A 25,972-nucleotide genomic window follows, 5' to 3' on the forward strand; every position below is an offset into this window, starting at 1 on the left:
AAATAGATCAACTTTCCTATAACTCGTCTATATTTGGTTTTATCTTCCACAAAGTTAGTATCATCCTTCCTCATTAAAGAAATATATAAATATATATATATATATATATATAATATAATTTCTTTCCTCACTCAATTTTGTCTTCTCTCTCTCTTACCATGTAGAAAGTAGAGTGAATGAGAAAGTAAAATGTCGTATCTATTATTGATTCTTCCACTGTGGAATTACGTGTTAATTACAACTATCAGAGCTACCTATCCAAACCCAATATGAGAAAGATATGCACAAATCCAAATATTCTAACAGATCCAATGTGAACAATTAGTTAAATGTTTACTTGGTAAAGCAGTTATTTGTGTGGTTTCTTCAGTCTAAATTTTCAGGAATGGGTTAAATGTGAGAAATGGACATTGAAAACTTTGACTATCTTAGAGTGACTGGTGTAGTAAGAGGGTGCTATTTTTGATCTCAGATTATCATTGTAATATTCATGAGGATGGTTTTAAGTATTACTGGTGTAGGATACTCTACAAAAGAAAGTCGTGGATATGGTAGCCATGTATCCTGACTAATTACTGATCTAAATTCATTTAGTTTAGTAAGTCTGTGTGTTCTATTATAATCTGTAATGGATTGGGGTTCCTTTCTATTGAACTTTCATCTACTGTTAATTTGTTTAATTTTGTCTTCATCACTGAGCTTGCTGTCTGGTAAGGCTTCCGACACTTGTCATGCCTCTATGTTTATATATTCTTATTATTCATACATTCATGGGAAACATTTCAGCAGAAAAGCATTTCTTGTCTAAAATTCTGTTTGTAAATACAAATTGAAGGTGTGGCTGTTAGTACCTTTTCATCTTTTTTCTGTGGTATAGGTTGTGGAAAATGGGAATCCTATTGAAAGGAAGAACTGGTTTGCTGATATTGAGCCATTGTTCAAGCTCCTGAGTTATGAGAATGTGCCTCCATACCTCAAGGTTGGTCATACTGATTTTGTTGCCTTTCCGCATAATTGTCAGTTTTCGTTTTTTTCCACTGTAAGAATATTCCCATTTGGGTTCTGCACTTGACTGTCTTTTTCATCCATGTTGCATAGGGTGCTCTGCGTAATGCCATTGCTACATTTGTCCAAGTATCTCCTATTATGAAAGATACAATTTGGAGGTACTTAGAGCAGTATGACCTACCAGTAGTTGTTGGCCTGAATGTTGGGAACAGCGGATCCGTGATGGACACACAGGTGGTTCTTGAATCTAAATCTTTGTTTTGGTCAGTTGAAGAATTTTGCTAAAAATTTTGCTTCACCTGAGAAGAAAGGCAAATTCGTGTTACACTTTAAGCCTTTGCACTCAGCTCTGTCGAATGCTTTGTGTTCTTTTTCTTTCGATCAGGGGGTTGCATATTTTGTGTTTTTACCTAGGTATAACTCAAGTAGTTAAATCCTAATATTTTCTTTTGTTTATTTTTTGTATTCTAACTCAAGGAAAATCTCAAGGTCTTCTAATTGATTCTTATGGTTTTGTATTGCAGGTTTATGATATGAGATTTGAGTTAAATGAAGTTGAGGCACGGAGAGAGCAGTACCCGTCAACTATATCATTTATCAATCTGCTTAATTCTCTTATAGCTGAAGAAAGAGATGTCAGTGACAGAGGACGTAGGTAAGATAAGTAACCACCTATCTGCTATCTTGTTTTATAATGAAAATTTTCCTCTAACAACTTGTTCTTTTTCAGATTCATTGGAATCTTCAGATTCATATATGATCATGTATTTGGTCCATTCCCACAGAGAGCCTATGCAGATCCTTGTGAGAAATGGCAACTAGTTGTAGCTTGTCTTAAGCATTTTCAGATGTGAGTTGTGTTACCAATTGCTGTCATAAGCAGTTTATATTAAACTATTATTTTGAGATCTAAGTTATTTTTAATAAATTTACTACTTTTTAAATTTGTCATTATGGTATTTAATATCCTGATCTGAATGCGCAAATTAACTTTGTAAGTCTAACATCGATGTGCAATCATTATCATGTGCAGGATGTTGAGCATGTACGATGTTGGAGATGAAGATAGTGATGCTGTTACTGATCAATCTCATATTTCAGCGATGGGGCATTCTTCTCCTATTCATATGCAGCTTCCTGTTGTAGAAGTTCTGAAGGTATTGACCTTATATTCTAGTTGGCAGATATTTTTACTTGCGTTGTTGCTTTGGTCACTTTTCCTTTATGGTCTTATTGTTTTTATTAGATGCCATTACCGGTTATATATGTTTTTTTTGTGTGATTGAGCTTTACTTATCACTTCCTTTCTTATGACTTGTATTTCTTGTTGTTAAACCTCTATGTCAATGTCTTCTGGTATTCCTAGGTCTGTTTACTCCATATCCTATGGCATGTTGCAACAGTTTGCTACCTCATAATACTTGCTCTGAAGCCGCTTGTTTATTTACCCATGAAGTTCCAGAGATTCATTCTTCCCCACCCAGGATGCATTTCGCAAATGTTGAAACTATTCAAATCTTGGTTAGTTCATGGATCTAGATTACCGTAATTTGCAGGTGCCCTCATGTTAACTACTATCTTCTAGAACATGCAATGAGTTCTAGATAGCTCAAACCTATTAGTGGAACACTACATGAATGAGGGAAAGAGCAGCATATAAATGAGGGAGAGAACATTTACACATATATTCATGAGAAGGAAACTTATTACGCTGGAAATAAGTTCTATCTTCAAGAAAATAGCTGCTGAAAGTAGAACATGGAATGGAAAATTTGTAAACCAAGATGTCCCCAAACGCATGCAACAAGATCAAATTGTTTGCTTACGAGGATGGCTCTCCTATCAGATGATATATCTGCAGTGCTACCCTCCAAACCATGTGCCTTCTTTACAATGCTGCAAAAAGACCAAATTTCTGATGTAAGTGCTAAAGAAAATATTCCACTTGAAAACTTAGCCATTCTTCAGGAACAAAAATTCCACCATTTAACGTAAAAATAAATATTCACTTACAAAGAGAAATAAAAATAGCATAAGGTGTCATTACTTTATCTGCAGGTGTATCTTTGTGTAGCATCAGTCTTGGTGCTTATCATAATTGTTTGTGTAGTTTATTAATGAGAAAGAAAGGGCTATTGGAATGTTCTTAGCTGCTATGCATTCAGGCATTTAAAAGAAAAGATTGAAAAGTTATGATTTCTGTTGAGGACTTTGCTTAATGACATGCTATGCTAGTATGCTGTTGGAGTCTCTGGCATTGAGGAAGATGAACTCGTGCAAGAAATGGGTCCTTATACCAAGGAGTCTACAAGTATCTAAAAACCATACAGGCCGTACTGCAGATGGCAGATGATAATAAGCTTTCTCTAAGGAAACTGCTTTTGTAACCATTCGAGTAGTCTATTTTATCAATTTTTTGTGTCTTAACATGAAACCTTAGCATGGCAGTGCAGCATCCTGGTCCAAAGCTTGCCAGAACTTCTGTTATCCTCTGAATCTTTATTTCCTTCCATCTTTCCTCAAGTGCCATAGAGATGCACACCATTCTGTTTCTCTGCTTTGTTTTCATATATGATAGGAAGTAGTCTGCATACCCTTTTGAAGGTCCTTTAAATTAACTAGCTTTCAGCTCCAAAGAGATAGTTTCTGATATTGCAGCATGTCTTTCTCTTTTCAACCAGCTTCTTATGAGGTAACCTTTTGCCATGCAGGATTTTATGAGTGGGAAAGCCTTGTTTCGGAACATAATGGGTATTCTTTTACCAGGAGTCAATTTTCTAATCACTGAACGTACAAATCAAATTTATGGGCAGCTCCTTGAAAAGGCTGTTCAGCTTTCTTTGGAAATCATTGTTCTTGTTATGGAAAAAGATGCAATTGTTTCTGATTTCTGGCGTCCTCTGTATCAGGTATTTATCAGAAACTCTTGACAGTAATATTATCTTCTATGCTTGTTTTATCTCAGAGTTCAAAATGATGATTCTTGAGCAAGCCTGTGCTGCTTTTAATTTTGGAAAGACTCCTCTTTTAATATGCCATTGCATCTAACTTGTCTAAGGAGAGTCAACCATCAGTAAGATTTTATCACTTAAAAAATTTCAGAAGAAAAGTATATATCCAAATTCAGTTTACATCTCACATAGAGGTTGAAAATAGTGCTGATATGCCTAATAATTTGGATTTAATGTAAGGGGCCTTATATCATGTGAATATATTTAATACGTTACACCTAACTTACTGTTGTTTCTTATGAAGTCCAATTCATTTGATGGAAGTTCCTTGTGAACATTCTGCATGTAGATAAGGTGCCCCTACGTACCATCTCTCTCCTTGTAGAGTAAGAAATCTCTTGAAAAGTTATGGACAATTGTAAATTTGCAGCTCTTACTCGTAGATTTAATAAAGTGAATCCTAATGTGGAGTTTTGGTGTCAATGATTTCTGGAACTCTCATCTTAGCCTACTGTTAGTTATTTATTCACCATTTCTTACAAGGGAGAATATGAAATAATTATCTGTTTGCATGCCGAACAGGTAACTAGCTTCACAATGCATTTGTTCAACTAATCTTTTCCTTTCTCTTGTTTGCAAGTTCCAAGTGGTCCTTTTAATCAATTTCAAATACTATCACGAATGTCTATCTTCATGTCGATACGTCATACATCTCAACATAGCTAGACCTATGACAGCAATTTTACTAATTGTTTCTTCATTGCAGCCTTTGGATGTTATACTCTCTCAAGACCCTAATCAAGTTGTAGCTTTACTGGAATATGTCAGATATGATTTTCAGCCGCAGATTCAGCTTTGCTCCATCAAAATCTTGAGCATTCTGAGGCAATCTTCCATTTTGTCTCCTCTGACTTCACCTGTGATTATAGTCTTTAGTTGTTAATACTTTATGTGTTCAATAAAATGTCCTTTTGCATGCAGTTCTCGTATGGTTGGGCTTTCACAATTGCTTTTGAGATCCCATTCTGCAAATGGTTTGATTGAGGATTATGCTGCCTGCTTAGAGCTACGATCTGAAGAGTGTCAAATTATTGAGGACAGCAGTGTTGATCCTGGTGTACTAATTATGCAAGTAAGCTTTCTAGTTTTGATGTTTTTTTCCTGCTTTGGATCAACTAAGGAAGTACCAATTTCTTCTTCGTACAACCTTGAAGTGGTAAATTAATCAAGAATCAAGAAAATCTCACAGAGAAAAACCATTGCACAGACACTATTAAAATGTTAAAAATTTAATGTACTCATAATATGTTGATTGTGGAAACTATTATCCACATCATAGCTATTATTAAAAGCGCAAAATGCTGCACACCATTGTTCATGGCGTGCGAGCAGAAGCCCTGTGCCATTTTCAGAGAATGGTGCTGGATTTTGCTATGGCGGCGGAAAGGTGCTCCTTTTGCAAGCTCTGAAGGGCGAAAAAGCATGGGGGCAGGGAGAGGGTTCACGTGCCGCAATGGAGGGCGTCAGACGGCAGGGGATGGCGGTGGGGGTAGTGAAGGCGGTGCTGCTCAGGTTTCTGAGCGACGGTGCAGAGCTAGGGTTTTGGGAGGGAAGAGTTCATTTCTCTCTGGCGGAGCAGAACCAGGGTTTTGAGAGAGGGAAGACCTCGCTGGTCTTTGTTTCTTTTTTCTGTTGTTTGAAAGGAGAAAAGGAAAAAAAAAAAAAGAGAAAAAGGAGAAAATAAAATTAAAAAGGAATACATATATATTTCTGGGCTTGCTCAAGCCCAGTCTTTTTACTTATTTTTATTTTTCTTTAAAGACAGTAGTACAAGAATAGGAAAAAAACCAAAAAAACTAATTTTTTAAAAGAAAGTAATAGAAAATTATAACAGAAAAATAGAAAAGAAAAATAAAAAAACTTACTTTTTTAAAATAAAGTAAAAGAAAATGTATAAGAAAAGTAGAAAAGAAAAACAAAAAAAGAACACAAGACTAGATGTTTCATAAACTTTTCTATGGTATAATGATTTATATAATTTCTAGTGTTTTAAATTGTAATATGATGTTAAAAGATATTAGTATATGAATATATAATATATTTACGCAAATATGCGCTGCGCACCACACCGTGCTCCATGGCTCCACGACACTTTTACGCCTTCATGCGCCATGTGCTTTTAACAACTATGGCCGACATGGCCTCAATAGGATGCACTTTGCTTGTAATCTAAAAGTGCCAGCTCCAGTTGGATGTGGTCAGGTTTTCATAGGTTTATGTAGTTGTTATCAAATTTTCATATATTAAATACCTAAACTCGAACTCGCTTACAGTAATTATGGTACCAGAAGCTTCTGGTGCTTGATCAGGTTACTGGTAACTTAATTTTTATTCTGGTTTATATCTATTTTCCTTTTTCTTTTCCTTGAATGCTAGCATATGTGGCTTGCTGAAACTTGTACAAAATGTGATACTCCTGATCTGCGACATCTAATAAGTCATAACCTATGAAAAGCAGAAAACAGACAGGCAGGATGATGTTCAATGAGAAATAGAACTTTTATGTGTATGTGTATAATAGCTGAACCACTTTTCAAACTAGAATTTAATAGCCCTGCTCCATCTTTAGTAAGCAGAGGTTGAGTTGCGACAGTCAAGATTGAAAAAGGGGAGACAGATAGAAGGATAGGTGCAGGTGGAGGATCTGATGGAGCTGATGAAGTGAGACAGCCCCAGTCTGTGATCTGGGGTTGGGGGAGAAGAACAACAGTTTAGGCTTCAGGAGGTCTGAAGTAGAGATGGAGATAAACTTAATGCAGCATTGTTTGAAGAGTCATGGAGTAGAAGGGTGGTAGAGATCAACGGTTGAAGAGGGGGAGTAACGTGGTGAGGTGAGTGTCAAAGTGTGGAATAAAAGAAATAGGCCATCCAATTATATGGACGTTTTGGTAATCTGTTACTTATCCATACTTTTAGATTTCATATTTAAGGGATTAATATAACAAAACCATTTGGTTGCATTTGGATTGAAGATCATAACAAATCCTTTGGATACATTTGGATAATCCTAAATGTAAAGGATTTCAAATCCTTCTATTTCAATTTTGAACTAAGTTTTGATGGATCTGGATGGAAATCCAAATTCCTTTCAAATGGAGTCATTTAAAATCATTTCTCAAAATCCTTGCTTCAAGTCCAAATCCATCAATGCAAATACACCACCCTTAGATACTCATACATCAATGCAAATCCTTCTATTTTCATATTTTAGATTATCATGAAACTGTTGGAAATCCTTAGGACATTCCTAGAACCACATTTTGAATAGACTTTTTTTTTTCCTTTCCTCAAAATATGGGAAACCCAGAAAAGTGTAGTTCTCGATCTTTCAACCAACTCCAACAACTTATCTCTAGCAGCGATAAGATTGTGCAATTTCAGGATAACTTATCCTGGGGTTTAATAGATTTAAAGAATTTAGTGAAGAACTAAATGAAAAGTTAATTGATTTAGATAATTTATTATTTACAAGAAACTTTGTAACATTAAACTTATGATGGATGTGAATAGATACAACACCACCAACACAATATGACACTGACAAGACATTATATTTCTTAAAATTTTTTGATCCCGACATAGCTGTCCTATATATATTATATATCATATAATTATTCATGTAAAAGATATACGCACATCACATACATTCATGTAGAAATGTGTACACATCAAAGTAATTATAAAGAGAGAAGTTCATGTTAGTGGTGTTGTTGGACTTCTACGAGAGTGACTTGTAACGATGGTATTAAATGGGAATAGAGGTTTGACTTTAATGAGAAAGTTTAAAGACGCAAAAGGAAAAATTTAAGTGATATTGCTTTTGCAAGAATTTTTATTGGTTACTTTTCGCGCTCTACTGCTTACTTAAATGTGTGCAGAAGGATCATGGTTTGTCTGGAATATGTATCTATATGTTAGGTACAGACCTTGTAGGAATTTTTCTGTAATAAATGGACCGACCAAATGATGTTTTGGACAGATGTTGGTACTTAGATGGGATTCACTATTACAGGTGAGTGCGTTGGTGCCCTATAAGATTGTTCTTTTGTGAAGCAACTCATCTTTTTGTAAAACCCAGATTCTTTTTCCCTATGTAGAAAATCTCATTCATTCAAGATCCTAAAAATCCCTACTCCCTAGCTAAACATTGTGAAAACTATAAATAGTGTTAGTGTAAAAGTTGATGGCTCATAGCTGGGTTTTAGGTGTTGGGAAGTTGGGTGGGCTGAATTTTTTGAGGTCGGATGTATTTTTATAGTTTTCCTAGATGAAACTTTATCGTAGTCAGTTTTTAGATCATGTTTTTGTTTTTTTAATTTCTTAAGAAGGTTCTTGGTTACATTTCCAACTTTAAATGTTCAAAATGTTTTCCTGAGTAACCAAAACCTTGAAATAATATCATTTTTACGTATTTCGGCCTGTGTAACCCAGGTAGTTTGGTCAATCTGTATCCATCTTTGTATCAGCTCTAGCTGACCATGGTTTAATTTATTTAACCACACCCTCGTTTTCTTGTTAGACTTTGAAGATTACTGTTACTATTAGAAGCTTAGCTGGGTTTGTATATAATAAGAATTGTTGAAATATAGCTGGGTTCTATTGCTTCAAGGTGTCAACCTTCAAGGAATATCCATAACTATATATTTGGTTCCATAAAATTGATCATTTCAATCATCAATGCTGATTGCAAGTTCAGCTGTACAAGACTCCTCAATTTCCTGTAATTGCTATCACTAGCCATTTGGTCCTATTTGTATGGGTTTCTATATTTATATGCTGATTGTATAGATTTAGTTGCCTGTCTATGAGTTAGGGCACTCAAATATTCGTCGCTCTCGTAGATCCCAAAATGGAATTCAATAAATGACAACGGAGAAATGTCTTGGATACGCAGTCTGAATTGTTTTGTGTGAACTGCAATTATGTTCATAGAAATGATGAATACGCTAGAGTTCTCTAACATTGCTTGTAAGATTTACCGGTTGGCTAGAGTCACTTCAATTTATGTTACATATTTGCATCTGTGATCTCATAAAGTAGTAACCTTGCCCAATGCAGCTGCTTATTGACAATATCAGTAGACCAGCACCAAATATCACTCACCTATTGCTTAAATTTGATGTTGATGGCCCTGTGGAGAGGACATTGCTTCAGCCAAAATTTCATTACAGGTACTTAAGTAACGATTTACTTAAGAATCTTTATACTGCAGTTATTTGGAAGTTCATCTGATTTTATTTATTTTACTTGTGAACTTATAACGTGGATCTTTTTGTGTCAACTGCAGTTGTTTGAAGGTCATTCTTGATATGTTGGATAAGCTTTCGAAGCCTGATGCCAATGCATTGCTTCATGAATTTGGTTTTCAGGTTTGAATCATCCACTGTGATATATCAGTTTCTTATTTATGATTTACTGATATGAATCCATGATTGCCATCTCCTTAAATATTTGTCAGCTTAAATTAAGTTCCTTTTGCAGCTCCTTTATGAATTATGCGTGGATCCACTAACTTCTGCTCCTACTATGGATTTATTGTGTTCCAAAAAGTACCAATTCTTTGTCAAGGTCCTCTTCCTCCACCACTAGTATTAAAATGTTGCTTCTTGTGAATCAACAAGTTTGACTAATTTTCTAGTGTTCCTGACCTACTATTCAGCACCTGAATTCAATTGGTGTTGCTCCCCTTCCTAAGAGAAATAGCAGCCAGGCACTTCGTATCAGCTCACTGCATCAGGTTTAGTTTCTATTAATTCCTCAATTTTGGTCTTTCTATAATATATTTTGATGGAGGTTTTTGCTTTTTTATTTTATATTATATTTCCTCATCTGGATAGAATGTTAAGTGTGACTCAATTATTTATTTGTACAGCTTGTTCTATGTCGTTCCTGTGCATGGTTTCCTTTTTTATGCTTTATTTGTTGATATATTGATGGAAAAAGAATGTGATGCTATCAAAAGGTTCTAAACTTAGCCTATGAGAACTATTTCTTGTTCACTAAAATCTATGTTTCTTGCCTTCCTGTAGAGAGCATGGTTGCTGAAGCTTTTAGCCGTTGTATTACATTCAGCGGACATGATAGATTCCAATCATCGTGAAGCATGCCAGAGTATTCTCAGTGAGATTTTTGGCCAGAGACTGACTGAGTTTGGCACTCATTATGTTGCATCTTCGTTTCTCCCTCAAAGTGATGAAAAAAGTGCCGCAACTGGTGCTATTAACAAGATTAAGGTATTTTGGTTGCTCAAGAGAGTCTTTTGTATTTGTGGAAGCAATTTCATCCTGACTTGTTTATGTGAATTGTTCATACCATGCACATCTTGCACATGGGCATATTTGGAGGTTCATAGCACATTAACGCGTAAAGTTGCCCTGGAGATTGGAGTTGAGCAAATATTTTAACAATTTAGCGCTTATTTACTAATTCAAAACATTTACGTCAGAAAATTAAGATATTTTGCGGCAACACGAGCAATATTTTAGCAACAAGCTTCAATATTTTAGTAATAATCTCAATAATTTAGAATTTGCCAAAAACTTAAGCCAAATAGAAAAGATGGAAGATAGAAAGAACTAATAAAAGACTGGAAAAGAATAGAGAGAGAAAAAAGGAGAGAAAGATATGGGGGAGGACAATGAGACTATGAGAGAACAAAGAAGATGAAGAAAAGAACAAGCCAAGTGAGACGCGTGCCATAAGCAAGGGCAGGGAAAAGTGACTGTGGCATGTGCCATTCACCATTTGTGCCAACGTGCTGGCCAAACATCAATCTAAAGAGTTTATGACCAATTAAAAATGATAAAATAATGCCTATCTTTTTACTCACTTGATAGAAGTCTGTCTCACTATTCATTTTGTTTCTCTGTTGCGCTGTGCTCCAATTAGAAAAAGTGTTTGATCAATTGCGTTCTGATATTTGTGTTGCTTAGTTGTGATTAACTTATAGGCATGGTCATCATTTATTGCATTTCTCGCTGTTAGTTGGTAGTTGGTGAATAACTCAGTTATCTGAAGGGTGGCTATGAATATGGAAGTAGCCTTAGATGATAGTGTGAAACGTCACCTTTCTTATTCTTCTTGTAAATTATTCAAACATATGTTTAACATGGGAAAAGATCTGCTGCTGGAAAGAGAAATTTGAAGAGTTGATATTCCTTAAATTCTTCTTGTGTGCCCTTAAAGAAATGTCTATCTTTGACTGGGTTTGAATCTTGCACCATGAATGACATGTCCTCCGTTTGAAATACATCCTAAACTATTTGGCAGTTCCATATTTTTTAGGCTTAACAGAAACTTGTACCTGCAACACAGAAAACATATTTGATGTTAGAGAGACCACCATGTTCTGGTTTTGTGACAATCCTTCAGTTTTCTTCCCTAGTTTCTTATGTCTTCTCGCATGTTGGGTAATATTTTAAAGCTTGCCACAAGTTTTTGCATAAACCTTCTGATAACTTCTATATGATTTTAATAACACCTCTAGAAATGCTATTCCAATTCTCTGGGATTCTTTAAATTTCACTAATTCTAATACCTGTCAATACTTAACTATTTAGTCTTACTGGTTTATGCCTTGCCCTCCCTATTCTTCTATTGGTTGGTGTTCAGAATGATTACATCACCCTGTTATTTCCAATTATAGGTGCTGGAATTGCTTGAGGTAATCCAGTTTGAATCTCCTGATATCACACTGAAGTCTTCTCAGTTTGTGTCTAGTTTAAAATATTCATCTCTGGTAAGCTAGACTATTTTTACTTGAGCGTCTAGTTTCGTTTTGTACTTCAAATGACTTTTATGCTTTGCAGGCTGAAGATATACTGACTAACCCGACAACCTCGGGAGCGGGAATCTATTATCATTCAGAACGTGGGGATCGGCTTATTGACCTAGCTTCTTTTAGAGATAGCCTTTGGCAGGTGTTCTGATAGGCCCACCACCCCCTCATGTTTTATGTTTCACTTATCTTTGATCTTGTGAGATTGTTGAGAAGAAGCCTGTCGTGTTGATCAATATGATTCTTTTCTACAGAAGTGCAATTTGTATAATTCCCAGCTTAACTCGGGTGAAGCTGAGTTGAATGAAGTAAGAGAAGCAATCCAACAACTATTGAGATGGGGATGGAAATACAATAAGAACCTTGAAGAACAAGCTGCCCAGCTTCATATGTTAACAAGCTGGTCTCAGATTGTTGAGGTCCCCTTTGCGTTCTGCAAGTTTTATATTATCTTTAAACATCACCATATATTGTTTGGGCTGGGATTAGAGATGCCTTTGTTGTGGTTTGACCTTTTTATCTCATATTTTTGCTTGAATTATATTTATTTTCTTGACCTGGAAATTGCAACTTTAGAAGAGAACAGGATGTGTTTATGAGAATATGTGGAAAAGGTGGTATGAAAAGCCTTGTTTGCTTTTAAGAAATTTACTATATGTCAGTGCTTCTGGTGTAACTAGTGATTTTATGTATTGCTTTTTGGTTATGCTATTTTTCTTTCTTCCTTGTTCAGGTTTCTGTATCCCAGAGGATTTCACTCCTTGAAAACCGGTCTGACATATTATTTCAGTAAGTTTGTCTCTCGTTTACATGTTCTCCTAATGCCTACTTGGCTATGTTACATAGATACTTACATGGAGCCACACATACATACAATGCAGAAACTGTAAAAGCCATAGGATGGTTAATATGCTATGCATTTAACATAAATCTAAATTAACAGGAAAATTGTTACAGATTATTTCATAAAAAGTTTTATGATAGTTGAACATGCTATGCATTTAACATAAATCTAAATGAACATGAAAATTGTTATAGATTATTTCATAATCAAATTTATGATAGTTGAACATGCTATTCTCTTTTAGCACATCTATAATTGTTGGGTACACAGTCGATTTGTTTTCCTTGTCAATATTTTGGACAAATTTTGATCGGATATATGTCTGCAAAGTAAATGAGAGTGTTGTATGTTATTTGAGTATCTGACATGCCTATGAATCCCTTTCTAAAGTATCTTTGCATTGTACATACTTGACTTTCTCATTCTAGAGTCATGTGTCCAGGTTGCTTGATGCTTCCTTAAATGCTTCTGGTTCCCCCGACTGTTCCCTGAAAATGGCACAGATATTGACCCAGGTTAGTTTGATAATGCTGAACTTGGTATTTCCTTCTTTTTTCATTCCAGTTTCTGTTTCTTTGTTGGGTATAACTTGATTTATGATAATTTTTCAAGGTTGCTCTCACATGTATGGCCAAACTGCGTGATGAAAGATTTGTCTTCCCCAGTGGCTTGACTTCAGATACAGTTACATGTCTTGACATTATTATGACTAAACAATTATCAACTGGGGCTTGCCACTCTATTTTGTTCAAGCTCATCATGGCAATTCTTAGACATGAATCTTCAGAAGCATTAAGAAGGCGGTACTTAAAATGACTAAGAACTGTTGCTTCTAATTTCAGTGCAGAAAATGAGAAAACAGCGTTTGATTTTATATTTTTTTTAATTTCTGAATCCAGCCAATATGCTTTGCTTCTGAGCTACTTCCAGTACTGTCGGCACATGCTTGATTCAGATGTTCCAACAGCAATTCTGCAGTTTTTGTCAGTTGATGAGCAAGATGATGGAGATTTTGATCTAGAAAAGGTTGGAGCACTTCAGAACCTCAAGTTCTTTCATTTTGTATTACTTGTTCTTTTTATAAATAAGACCACATCTTTTACAGATTGATAAAGATCAAGCTGAATTAGGACATGCAAACTTTGCAATCCTTAGAAAGGAAGACCAGGCCATTCTTAATCTGGTTGGTTCTTTGAAGCTCTCTTACCCTTGCCTTCCATTTTTGTTTTTTATTTTTATATTTATCTCTTGTGCTTTATTCTTGATTTTTATATGTTCCATTATATTGTTGCAATGACCATGGGTAATTTGTTTAAAATATGAAAATTATGGTGGAATCTAGAAATTTTGTTGCCCTGTATCTATTAACCTGTGGCACGTAACCTAGTCAACATTTAATTGTTTGACATATTTATAGTTTATTTATTTGTCTTACTGATGTCATTTGGTATTGATTTTGGAGTTGCCATCATTGTGGTTTTGAGTAAAAGCAATATTTGGATTTTGATAGGTTTTAGCTTTTTCTTCAAAGTTGCTGATAAGTGATTGTATGATGTTAAATTTGTTTTGCCATATGTATGGGTGAAGAACAACAATGATCAAATAAGTTGCAGCATGGAATGATTCTAAATAGACTGCTGAACGGATGCTTGATGACTTCTAATGGCACAAAAAATGAATTTAGAAACTTGTGTTCTCTATTGGCGATCAGATGGATATGGAGGGACTAGCCTTGGTCTGTAATTGCTGGCAATGTTTTGTGTTTTATATGTAGAACTCTCCAAAATCTAAAAGATTTGTTCCTTATGTCTGCACTGATTCTAGTAAAGAGCTTATCAATATCGCTGTTGTCTATGCTTGCATCTTTTCTCACAGTTTTCGTTTAGTGCTTCCTTCTCTTGGATTGAGAACATGTGGACAAAAAGTTTGTCTCTGATGTTGGTGATAGCACATGATAACCTGGTCCAAAGTGATTCAATGAAGGTTTTGATTCATTAATTGTTTTAGGACTTGATTCCTGTTACTCAAATTTTATAGTTCGGCAGTTGTAATGTTTTGTCTTTTGATGATGCCTAGACATATCTGAACAGAGACATTGTGGGTTAAAGAGGTTGTTAGATGCCCCTGAAGCTTGAGTGTGGTACTTGCCTTTTGTATTGGATTGCATTCATATCTGGGATCATATGTCCCACTATCTGCAAGTTACTATTAAACGTGTTGTGGCTGCCATCCCACATGATTGACCTTGTTGATTTGTTAGAAGTTTTGAAGCAAGAGTTGAATGTGTGTGTTTATCCATAGTCAAAACTCCTGTCAGAAATTATCTATAGTATTAATAACAATAATACAAAACCAAGTGCAGGGGGTCACTTAATAACCAAAGCTGCTGAAATATGGGTTTTTGTTTCGTAATACATGGCCACCTAGTCTGGGACATCCAGAGATAGCAAATAGGCAATGATATCATATCAATTGCTTTCTTTATACGCAAGTTCATAATTTCTTTTAGTGACCTTGATCTATTAAAACCAAGTATAAGATAACTGAATTAGCTTGTGCTGATTTTCACTATTAGCATTCAAGTTCTATACTTTAATTTCTTGCTCTATTCTTTTGCTTTATCTCATAATTCTTTTCTGTTCTGCTTTAGGTCATAAAAGACGCTACTCAGGGCAGTGAATCTGTAAAAACTATGTCATTGTACGTCCTAGATGCATTGATTTGTGTAGATCATGAGAAGTTCTTCTTGAGTCAACTTCAGAGCAGAGGTTTCTTGAGGGCTTGCTTCATGAACATCAGTAATTTTTCATATCAGGTGAGGATCCTAACCCTGTGAAAATCTCAGAATGTGTGGAATCTTCTTATGTCATAACCATGATAATATCTTGCGATTTTATTATTTATATTTGACGAAAATCAATAACTTTATTGTTATATGTATTATGGATGAATTTCATGTCAATTGTGGTGGAGGATGACAAGCACTTTGCAAAATGCATGCGTACTTTACATGGACTTTGTGCCTTTTGTTTTTTAATTTTATCCATTCTCAATTTCGCTTTGGCACTTCTCTGGCTTTCTTTTATTGTTAAAGCCACTGCTGCATGAATGAAACCTTTAAATTTGTGAACAGGAATTTCTTGTTTTAAATGTAAGCTTTAATCATTGTGCTAACATTTCATATTAAATTAATCCATAAGAAGCTTCAACTTTTCTTGCTATATATTACATGATATAAAAAGAATTTCAAGCATAATTGTTGGACTTGTATCTGTACGGTTTATATTTGACATGGCTGCTATTAGTTACTGAGTTTCATATAGGAATCACCCATTTAAAACTTAATAGGAGATGTTCGAATTAAATATGTAGGTCCTCGTTTTTCTTATTTTTTGTTGATTCACGGATAGGTGCTATCTAAATTTCTTAGGATCCTCAATTGTTCTTTATTCATGTCATCCTTTGCAGCTTGAGTGTTAGACGTTTGAGATGAAGTATACGAATATATACATATATATATATATTGTGTTGTCTATTAACAAGATATTGTCCATCTTTTACTCAATTAAGTAGTTAAGTATGAGTAAGAGTTTGCCCTTCTCAACTTTATATATGGCATCTGTTTGCCTAGTCGAACTATAAGAAATGCATATCAAGCACACATGAGGCGCGTGCTTAAATTTTTAAAGCATATATATATATATATTTATATATATCTATATCCATCAATTTTTGATACATTATTTTATATATATGTATATCTATATTATATATGTTATATAATATTATAAATGTATTTATAAGATCAAAATATTTGATATATCTTAATATCTGTGAAGAAATAATGTCGTGTAACTTCAAACTCAAAATTTGATTAAGTTATATACATTATAAAAAGTAGTCCTAAAATAAAAAGTAAATATAAAATTTTAAATAAGACTTACTAAACATAATAGTATCTTTTAATATCAAACTGATTTGATCAAGTAAATGATATGATGGAGCTTTCAAAGTTAATTTTGTTTTTGTTTCTCATGGACTGCATGCAAAATATTATAAAAAATTTGATCTGCTAAGATATTTTATGATTTAACATATGTAAAACAAACGTAAAATTCATTTCCTTCAAGGAAAGATATAAAGTTGGATAAGATTCGTTTGACATATGCATATTTTTCAGAAGCATTACATATAATGTAGAAGATTTTATGGTCTTTTAACCTTTTTGTGATGATTATATATATTTAAATAAATTATATTAGTATAAAAATTAATCAATTAATTTGATTGGGACACATACCTTAAGCCAACATAGTTTGGTGACTTGCTAACAATATGGCAGCGTACAGTTAAGAAACTTTTGAAATAATGAGTGAGAAGATCAATAAGAAATGTATAAATGGTGACATATAGTTTTGACTAATTAGATTAAATATGAATTGCTATATTGACCAATTAATATATTTTTAATAAATTTGTGTAATTTTTATATGTAGTAAAATAATAAAAATATTCCCAAGTAAGAAATTTATAAAAATTAATAATCTATTAATTGAAAGTAGTTGCATATAGTAGATAAATTATATTGTTATCAATTCATTTTTGTTTCGTCACAAGAAATAAAATAATACTTAATTATTATTCTAAGTTCATATATTTGGAAGCCCATTTTCAACATGCGCAATGTGCGTATATTTTACTAGTTAGAATAAGAGATAACAAAAGAATGACAGGGAATATAAATTGGCAGCCAAATTGACATTAAATGGTAATTATTTGTGAAAACTTGGGTATCCAGGTAACACTAGTGTCAGCCCTTGGGGTACTAATATAACTTTTGCTTGTTTTTAAGGCCTTCGATATTATATTTATAGTTAATATTTACTTTGCCCAATAACTAAGAAAATGTAAATTCTTTCTCCCTTACAAAATGTTTGAGAAAATTTTAAAGAACTTTTAAAGGTTTTGTTTGAACATGAGAGTATAAGCATTTATTTTAAATTAGACTGTCTATAGAATTACGTAATTGATACTTCTACTTTATCCTGTGCTTACTGTTATGGTATTTACAATAATTTTTATTAATTATTCTCAACTATCATTATGGTTGTCCGTTAATAAAAAATGACACAAATGCTTAGTTGAAATCATCTTTTAGAGCATGAGAAAACAGTGTGAGAGACTAGTCTTAAATCTTAAGAATGAGACTCTAGAATATGAATAATGTGGTAGTAGAATACAAAAAGTAAAATATATAATATATTTAATTACTAAAATTTATCATGATGTTTTTACTTGCAGTGCATCATTCAATGTTTTTGGTGTACGTAACCTCATTTTCTTCCTAAAATAACATCATTCTATATTACAAATTAATAAATCATATATTTGAATATTATTGTCCTTAATTTAAGTAAAATTATTCATTTTTTGTTATATGCAAGATATTTTACCCTATATTTTCATGTTTATGTGTCTCCGCATCTGCGTCATATGGTACCTGTGCTTATGTAATCGTATTTGTGCAAAATAATACATGCATGCATATATTTTAAATAATTATATTTGAGTTGTCACCGTTCAATCAATATTGTTTCATATGTCCTTACTATGTCTTGTCTAAGGTACTGCTTTCTCAAAATTTAAATAAAGTGCAGATAGAAGAAGAAAACAAGATTACATGGTTCGCTCATTCGTCTTGCACCCATGAGGCAAATGCCCAAAGGGTAGGTGAAGTGGCATGTGAGGAATAAAATTGAGAAGAAACCATACACATCAATTAATATAAAATCAAGTATTCTGCCATACCAAGAATGGTGCAAATTCCAGTCTACTTGGATTTGGTTTCTATGCTCAATGTTCCTCACTAGTTGAACATGGAAATAACCTTTTGGAGTGTTCAACTTGGACAATAGAACTGCCATAACAAAGTTGACTCGTTAATGTGGTAGCCAAAAAAATAAATTAGGGTTGAATCATTTCGTTAATGTAGATCCAAGCCAAGTTCGGAAATATGAAAATAGCTGCAGATTTCATTGAGCAATTAGCTGAAAATCAATAGTGTAGTCAGATAAAAGCCATGTGGTCGTTACATGTCTGTGATAGCTAGATCCGCCAGGAAGAACATGTCACGTGGCATACAAATTCTTGGCCCTGGAGAAAAGGAATAAGGGATTAGTGGAAAGCTCATTCTCAACTCAAAATAACATGAAGAACTTTGAGAAATCTTGAATACTTAATAGTTGATGGCATAATGACAGGAAAATGACCCAAATTGCACATCATGCACTATAAAATGGAAAATGACGCATAGTGTGATCAAGAATTATATGCATAGAATCAACATTTTGTTTATGAGAAAGTTGAATTTAAGATGAATCAGGATCAAATCATGCTCTTATACCGTGTCAAATTTTAGATAAAGTGAAGAGGGAAGAAGAGGCCACTCGACTTTCATCCATGAGACAAATGCTCAATGGACTAATCATGTTCTTATGGTTATAATACACATATAGGTGTGTGAACACAAATTTTCTTGTGTTTGAAAATCAAACACAAGAAAAATTGTGACAAATAAAAGATATATATTTGAGAGACAAAAAGCAAGAATAATCCATATTAAATCTTGTTACTCTTCTCTTTAGAAATGAAAATTTTGTTATTTAGCAATCTGAAGATAAAAACTCCACGTAGGTCTCCTTCGAACTTGGACGACCTTTTATTACGTTAGTTCAAGAGCTCGTGCTTGTAATCCCCAGTCAAACGTTACAATCTTATCTTTGGATTTGGGGATTTGAAAGTAAAATCGCTACTTGAATCTTTTCGATGTCCAATTTGAATATTTATAATGTTTATTCGAGCGTCTGTAGTCCCGAATTAATGCTGACTTGGTGTATGCCTTTTCGCTAACAATTATCTCCGCCTTGGATGCATTGAACATTTTTTAATTGATAGACTTTGTAGAGAGAGTTCCTTAAGACCTCTGTAGCTTTAATCTTCAATTGTCTGTTGTGTGTCAAAATGATATCCAAAAGGCTCTTTTATATAGGTGTTTTTAGAGAATCATAGTCTATTTGAACACACTTGGTATTATTTTATAGTTTATTCCGAGAGGAATAAATACATGAAATATTTGTCATGATAGATTAATTTGACATCATCTCTTTAATAGTATAACTTTCTAAAATTTATCAATATTTTGCCATATTTGATAGGCAATATATTTATGAGGTACAACTTGATTGGCTTGATTACTTGACTACAAAGCAAGATTTGATTCACGAGAACACCTCAATTCGGCACTTGATTTGATCAATATATATATATATAAACCAGAATATCAATTAAAATTAATTATTTCTATTTAGAATTAAATTTGATAAACTCCAATATAACTAGAAAATATGATTTGATAACTAATATAATAGTTTAAACTTGTGACCATTCAATCTGGGCATGAAATTTATGCCTGGTGATAGACATGTGATGTGAGAAAAACATATAAATTTAATCAAAATCAACTATTCTAGGGCAAATCCAATCTATTTTGATTTGGTTTTTATTTTCAACACTGGAATTTTATTCCATGTATTGTATGTTTGTATTATTAATTTATATGTATACTTATTTCCTAGACTAATATGTTCGACTGTTGTATGCTTTTGCTATTCAGGATGGTGGATTTTCTTTAGATTCTATGCAGCGTTTGTGCACCCTTGAAGCAACACTTTCTTTGCTGCTGAGAATTAGCCACAAATATGGAAAGTCAGGGTCAGAGGTTCTTTTTTCAATGGGTTGTTTGCAGCATATCTCTTCATGCAGAGTTCTACATCTTCCAATGAAGGCATGCCATTATTTGTCTTGATCTCTAAACAAGTATATCTGCTACTTTCTTCAAATACCTCATTGACCTAAAATGAACTATACCATGCACCAGGGAAATTTTCGGCACCTTGACACCAGGATTGGGAAAAATTCTGTTGATGTTGATAAACAGCGCATGGTGGTTGCTCCAGTTCTGAGATTCGTGTTTTCATTAACCTCACTGGTTGATACTTCCGAGTTCTTTGAGGTTAGCAACTCAACATATCTGTGTAAAAGGACATATGTCAACCCTTTATGTTTGGGTTTGGAAGTTTAATGAAAGTTTCTTTAAGATTTTCTGGTGTTACCATTGAGCTTGTGGTTTAATACATTCAAATTTCAGCACTATGATGCCCAAAGGTTTCCTGCATAATAGAATCTTACAGTAGTCAAGTTTGTAGCACATTTTATAGAAGAAATGTGATATTCTGCATAGAAAATTTTCAGAGATGAGAACTTAACCCTACCTCACCCTCTGGCAGTATGATATCTATAAAATTGCATGAGATTTCTTGTAAGATTGTGAAAGGCCTGCTTCTGGACTGTTATGTTCTGTATAGATTATTCTCAAACTGGCAGCTACTCTTGTATTTTAGATTTCCTGTATTTGTCAGATACATCATTTTGCTGCATGTGCTTTTATAGAAATTGGTCAGAAAAAATTCAGTATTACTTTAATAGCAACGATGCATTTGTTTTGGTTAATTGTAGGACGAAAATTATTGATCAATCAATGTGATTGAGCACCTTGTCTTGTGAACTTTTTCTTTGTCTGTGGAGGAAGGAGAATATGCCTGAAACTTTAAATAGTGAAGTAGAGAATCCTTCTGAAATTTGTGTAACATCTAACAGCAGAGTTAGTTTTTCTTCCAACTTAAGCTGCTATTGGAATGAGTCGGTAACACTCTCAATTTGAATTGAATCTCCTCTAAAGTTTCAAGGAGTGTTGAATGTAAGTTGTCTGGAATTCTCATGCGCTACGTCACATGCAGCATCTTCGGTTTCTGCACCCCAATTACATCAAATTTTCTCGTGTTGATAATTATCTTAAAGTTTCAAGCATTTCTTTTTATTTGTTCACAAGTACAAGTATCGGAAGTATATTTTCATTGTCTTCTTCCCACAGCTGTTAGAGGTTCATGGTATACCATGACACAATGTCCACTAACCGCATGCACCTTATGGACAATGTTTTATCCAGAAAATTTCTATACTTATGTGGTGTTTGGTTTTATTATTATTATTTTTCCTTCCGAATTTATCTTATAGTGGTTGGACTTATGATACATGCTTTCTCTTTCTTTCCCTTTGTCTCGAGTTAGTCATAATTTGTCTTTCTGGATCTGATAGGTGAAGAATAAAGTTGTCCGTGAAATTATAGAATTCATTAAAGGTCATCAGATGCTGTTTGATCAAATTCTCCAGGAAGGTTTATTGGATGCTGATGAATTAACCATGGAACTAGTCAATATTGTTGTGGGTATACTTTGTAAGGTAAAAGTCTCCGCAAAATTTTCTAAATCTTGGTCTTGATGGTCAACAAGCAGGCAGGATTGCTGATTATATGTTACTACCTCAACCAATAGATTATAAATTTTTGAAATATGTACTCATAAACATACACAAGAACCCCGGAGATTTTGTAGTTTCAAATGTATATACTATTTAAGCATTACTCAGCTGTAATTTCCTGTTGAAAGCTTGTTTCTGACTATAAAAATAAACGGTATTGAAAAGGTTTGGCCATATGAAGAGAGTGATGAATATGGATTTATTCAAGGGCTCTTTGGGATGATGCGTGCTCTTTTTTGTCGTGATCCAGACATTTTCACTTCTATACAATCTGGCCAATCAGAGGTAATCAGAACTTCATCCTATTTCAGTACACTATATGAAGTAATTCAGAACTAGGCATCTGAGTTGTATGTTTTTTCTTATCTTTTTTATTTAACATGGATTTTCAGATTCAACAGAAGGCTGATGTGAGCATATCGCGCCTTTGCTTTAATTTGAGCTCTTATCTTTATTTTCTTGTTACAAAGAAATCCCTAAAGCTACAGGTAACTAGAACTATAACCTAGTACTATTTCAACTCTTTTTATTATGCAAACATGGGATGAAAAGTGCTTTTCTGGTTTTATTCATGTAGGTTTCTGATAGCCCTTCCGATTACCGTACTGCTGCATCCCAGCAGCCCACACTGGCTTTGCTTGTTTCTTTCCTTGGTTCCCTGTCAACTGCACTTGAAAGAGCTGCAGAGGAAAAATATTTACTACTCAACAAGGTCCAGGATGTGATATATTTACATTATTCCGTGTTTTAACTTTCTGGTATTATAAAGCATCTGAATATTTTTCTTTTTCTAGATTAAAGATATCAACGAGTTATCAAGGCAGGAAGTTGATGAAATCATCAACTTATATGGATCTCAAGATTGTGCTTCATCCTCTGAAAATATACAGAAAAGGTATTTGGCTTCTTTCCCCACTCCCAACTACACACATAGAGATACGATATATACATATATATATGTATATTTGAACGCAACTTTTTACAGCAGTTTTGCTTCTGTATATGTGACCATTGGCTTATCTATGTGATCACTTATCATGTTAGTTGACACGAGACCAAGCTCAACTCTTCAGTTGTGGTTTGCCTATTATGCGATTGATTAGTGCATGGTGATTTAAGTTGTTGTGCAACCATGCCACATCATTTCTCTGGCAGGCAAATTGATAACTTGCCAGGGGTCGATTAAGGAACTTATTTTCCAGCTAAGCTCAATATAATTACTTTTAACCCAGTCTGAACTTCAATATATATCAGTGTAGTAGGAACCAATCCCATCCTATGCATGTTGTTATTGTTACCCTGCCAATATGTGATTAAGACCTGTCGTTAAATGACCACCACTTCAATATCCTAATTCTTTGTGCTTCATGCAACCATTCTTTATGGACATTAATTGCATGTTACTTGAAGTTCTAAAGAGCAGGGAGTCCATAGATGCAAAACAAATTTTGGTATGCAATAACACTTCCTTTCTTTTTCTTTCTTTGAAGATACTAAGGTTATCAAATACTGTAATTTCTTTGCTGCTACAACATTCGGGACGTCATTCTGGAATTGATCTCTATGTTATTTCTATTGATTCATGAAAAAGATACACATCCTTATGGACAAGTTGTGATATCATGTAACCTTCCCGGTCATGATGATTTTAGTTTTTTGTTCTTTTCCTTGGTCATTATGTCTTAATTGTGCTGACATGATCTCTGTTTGAGGGCTTGTCTAGTCTAGTATTGTTGAATGCTTGTTATTTCCTCAGCGGAAATCACATATTAAGCAATTTGTTGCTGTACGATGAGACAACTACGTGGAATACTACGTACTCCACATTTTTTGGTGCATGTCCTCTTAATGATTTTCTTCAAGCACTGTGTCCAATTATGCTGATTGTGCGAAGCAACTTACACATGCTTTGCTCAAGTGCTGACTTATTTGTGCTGGTTGCGTGAATTCCATAGACAATCTTTACCCTGTTATCTTTATCTACAGTTTCATCTGAATTATAGGATTAAATTCAGTGGGTACTTGGTGCTAGCAGCTTAGGAAGATGATAGTATTGTGCAATCATCAAGCTCCATGATGAAACCCTTTTTTTACTGTCCTGTTCAAGATGCATAAGTTGGATAGCTCACTGCTCTTAGTTTCTTAGAGGATTTCATAAAGTCTCACAATTTTGACAGATGTTCAGTTTTCTGTTTGTTTTTGTTTTCCCGCCCATTCTATTTATAATAAATTCCGAATCATAAGTTTCTTTAATGTGTTACATATACTTATTGTTAAGATATAAATATTAAATGATTTTCCTTTATATCAGCTTAAGCTTTTAGATGAGGTGGTCTTTTAATATGTTATTAGAGCAATGCCAAACATGAGCTAGTGGGTTTTGAATCTTATTGCCACCTATTTATAAAAGAAAGGTTTCACGTGTAGGGGTTGCATGAGGGGGGGCTTGTCAAATATTAAATATTAAATAATTATCCTCTCTAGCGCTTTAAATTTAAATTTTTAGACGAGGTTGTCATTTAACACTTTACATGAAATATGAAATATAAGAAAGTGCTTGGCTGTCTGGATATGCATGGAAGCTCACACAAAACGCCTTCTGTTCCATGTTTATAAAATTTCTATAGTTGAACATATATAATCATTGGTTTCTTATAAAAAATCATGGAGTAATAATCTTCATTCTAATAGGTAGAGCTGAAACATCCTGAGCATTCATATCACGACTTCTCTGCTAACTTACTATGTTATTTTGAAACCAAAGATACCCACAGCTAATTCTTTATAGCAAGTGCGACTCTGTGTTTTCTTCATGTGTATCATTTAGGTTGATGAGTATTCTGTTTGTGAAACTTTGAAGCTGCCATAGCAACTGAATGGCTAAAGGAGAAAATCATGAAATCATTGATTTAGATGAAAGAATGTCAAAGCTCTGGTTTCTTTTGATCTTCATGAAAGCTTTAGCAATTGTGTGGTTGATTAGAGGTTCACTAAAGGTGAAGTTATAGCATTACTGAATTCAAACTGATTCATGCATGTTTTCTTTTTTTCACTGTATAGGAGATATATCGCAATGGTCAGCATGTGTCGGGTTGTTGGACAGAGGAGTCGACTTATCATGCTGTTGCTTCTACTTGCAGAAAATTTGATGAACATTATTCTTGCTCATTTCCAGGACAGGTGTAACTTCTGCATGTTGCTTTTTGGTGCTGCAATATTAATTTCTTATTAACTGATATACTTTACTTTATACATCGTATGGATGTGATTACAGTCACTCTAAGAAAGGAATTGCATATGACACCAGACTTGGTACTAAAGAGGACTTGCATTTGCTTTGTGGAGAACTAATTCCAGTTCTTGAAAGACTTGAACTATTGAGCGAGGTACGCTGCCTTATTTACTTGTTGATGTCTCGTGGATTTCTTGATTCCTTAAATCTATCTGCAATTGACTTTCTCATTGTTTGATGTTCTATTCAATCCTGAATAGGACTTTATTGTTTTCTATTATATAAGTCCAAGACAAGTTCCGTATGGGAGAATGGTGTATCATATCCAAAACGTTAGTCTTTATGGCCATTTGATTTGAAGGCAGAAGCAATACGCAGGAAATTGAATATGTAACGTTAACTAGAGTAGCTCTATTTTTCATCTTCTACTGGGTCCATATCATTTCATTTTTTATATTGGTTTCATGTTTTTGTCGAATTTATTGTCAATACATTTCAATTGTTCTACTTGCAAATCTCATGACATGAAAAATCGATCATTGACATGTATTCAGAAGTTGTTTGAGGATCAAACTACAGATATTCAGGGGAAGTAAATTCAGTGGTTCTGATCGTATTCCATAGTTAATATAACTTACGGCAGATGTAAAGATTGGATTCGTAAG

General features: G+C 34.0%; 1 protein-coding gene across 2 annotated transcripts in view; it reads left to right on the plus strand.

Annotated features, from left to right (window-relative positions):
* EMB3142 (nuclear pore complex protein (DUF3414)) overlaps positions 1-25,972 on the plus strand; it is a 42,917-nt gene that overhangs the window by 16,252 nt on the left and 693 nt on the right. Inside the window, exons 14-44 of one of the 2 annotated variants that reach the window (XM_088875325.1) lie at positions 878-979; positions 1,099-1,242; positions 1,533-1,663; positions 1,739-1,858; positions 2,042-2,165; positions 3,720-3,917; positions 4,726-4,844; positions 4,941-5,091; positions 9,078-9,190; positions 9,307-9,388; positions 9,501-9,587; positions 9,679-9,756; positions 10,049-10,252; positions 11,665-11,757; positions 11,828-11,938; positions 12,051-12,215; positions 12,530-12,585; positions 13,083-13,155; positions 13,253-13,443; positions 13,540-13,666; positions 13,746-13,823; positions 15,291-15,455; positions 20,313-20,483; positions 20,577-20,711; positions 21,854-21,997; positions 22,241-22,360; positions 22,468-22,563; positions 22,653-22,787; positions 22,870-22,970; positions 25,136-25,255; positions 25,350-25,461. In XM_088875325.1, the coding sequence (XP_088731451.1) occupies positions 878-979; positions 1,099-1,242; positions 1,533-1,663; positions 1,739-1,858; positions 2,042-2,165; positions 3,720-3,917; positions 4,726-4,844; positions 4,941-5,091; positions 9,078-9,190; positions 9,307-9,388; positions 9,501-9,587; positions 9,679-9,756; positions 10,049-10,252; positions 11,665-11,757; positions 11,828-11,938; positions 12,051-12,215; positions 12,530-12,585; positions 13,083-13,155; positions 13,253-13,443; positions 13,540-13,666; positions 13,746-13,823; positions 15,291-15,455; positions 20,313-20,483; positions 20,577-20,711; positions 21,854-21,997; positions 22,241-22,360; positions 22,468-22,563; positions 22,653-22,787; positions 22,870-22,970; positions 25,136-25,255; positions 25,350-25,461 (3,846 nt within the window). The remainder of the gene's footprint in view (positions 1-877; positions 980-1,098; positions 1,243-1,532; positions 1,664-1,738; positions 1,859-2,041; positions 2,166-3,719; positions 3,918-4,725; positions 4,845-4,940; positions 5,092-9,077; positions 9,191-9,306; positions 9,389-9,500; positions 9,588-9,678; positions 9,757-10,048; positions 10,253-11,664; positions 11,758-11,827; positions 11,939-12,050; positions 12,216-12,529; positions 12,586-13,082; positions 13,156-13,252; positions 13,444-13,539; positions 13,667-13,745; positions 13,824-15,290; positions 15,456-20,312; positions 20,484-20,576; positions 20,712-21,853; positions 21,998-22,240; positions 22,361-22,467; positions 22,564-22,652; positions 22,788-22,869; positions 22,971-25,135; positions 25,256-25,349; positions 25,462-25,972) is intronic. The other variant, XM_088875326.1, reaches the window with a different exon arrangement.

This window comes from Sesamum indicum, linkage group LG11 (genome assembly GCF_026168435.1).
Source record: "Sesamum indicum cultivar Baizhima isolate 11 linkage group LG11, ASM2616843v1, whole genome shotgun sequence".
Taxonomy (NCBI): domain Eukaryota; kingdom Viridiplantae; phylum Streptophyta; class Magnoliopsida; order Lamiales; family Pedaliaceae; genus Sesamum; species Sesamum indicum.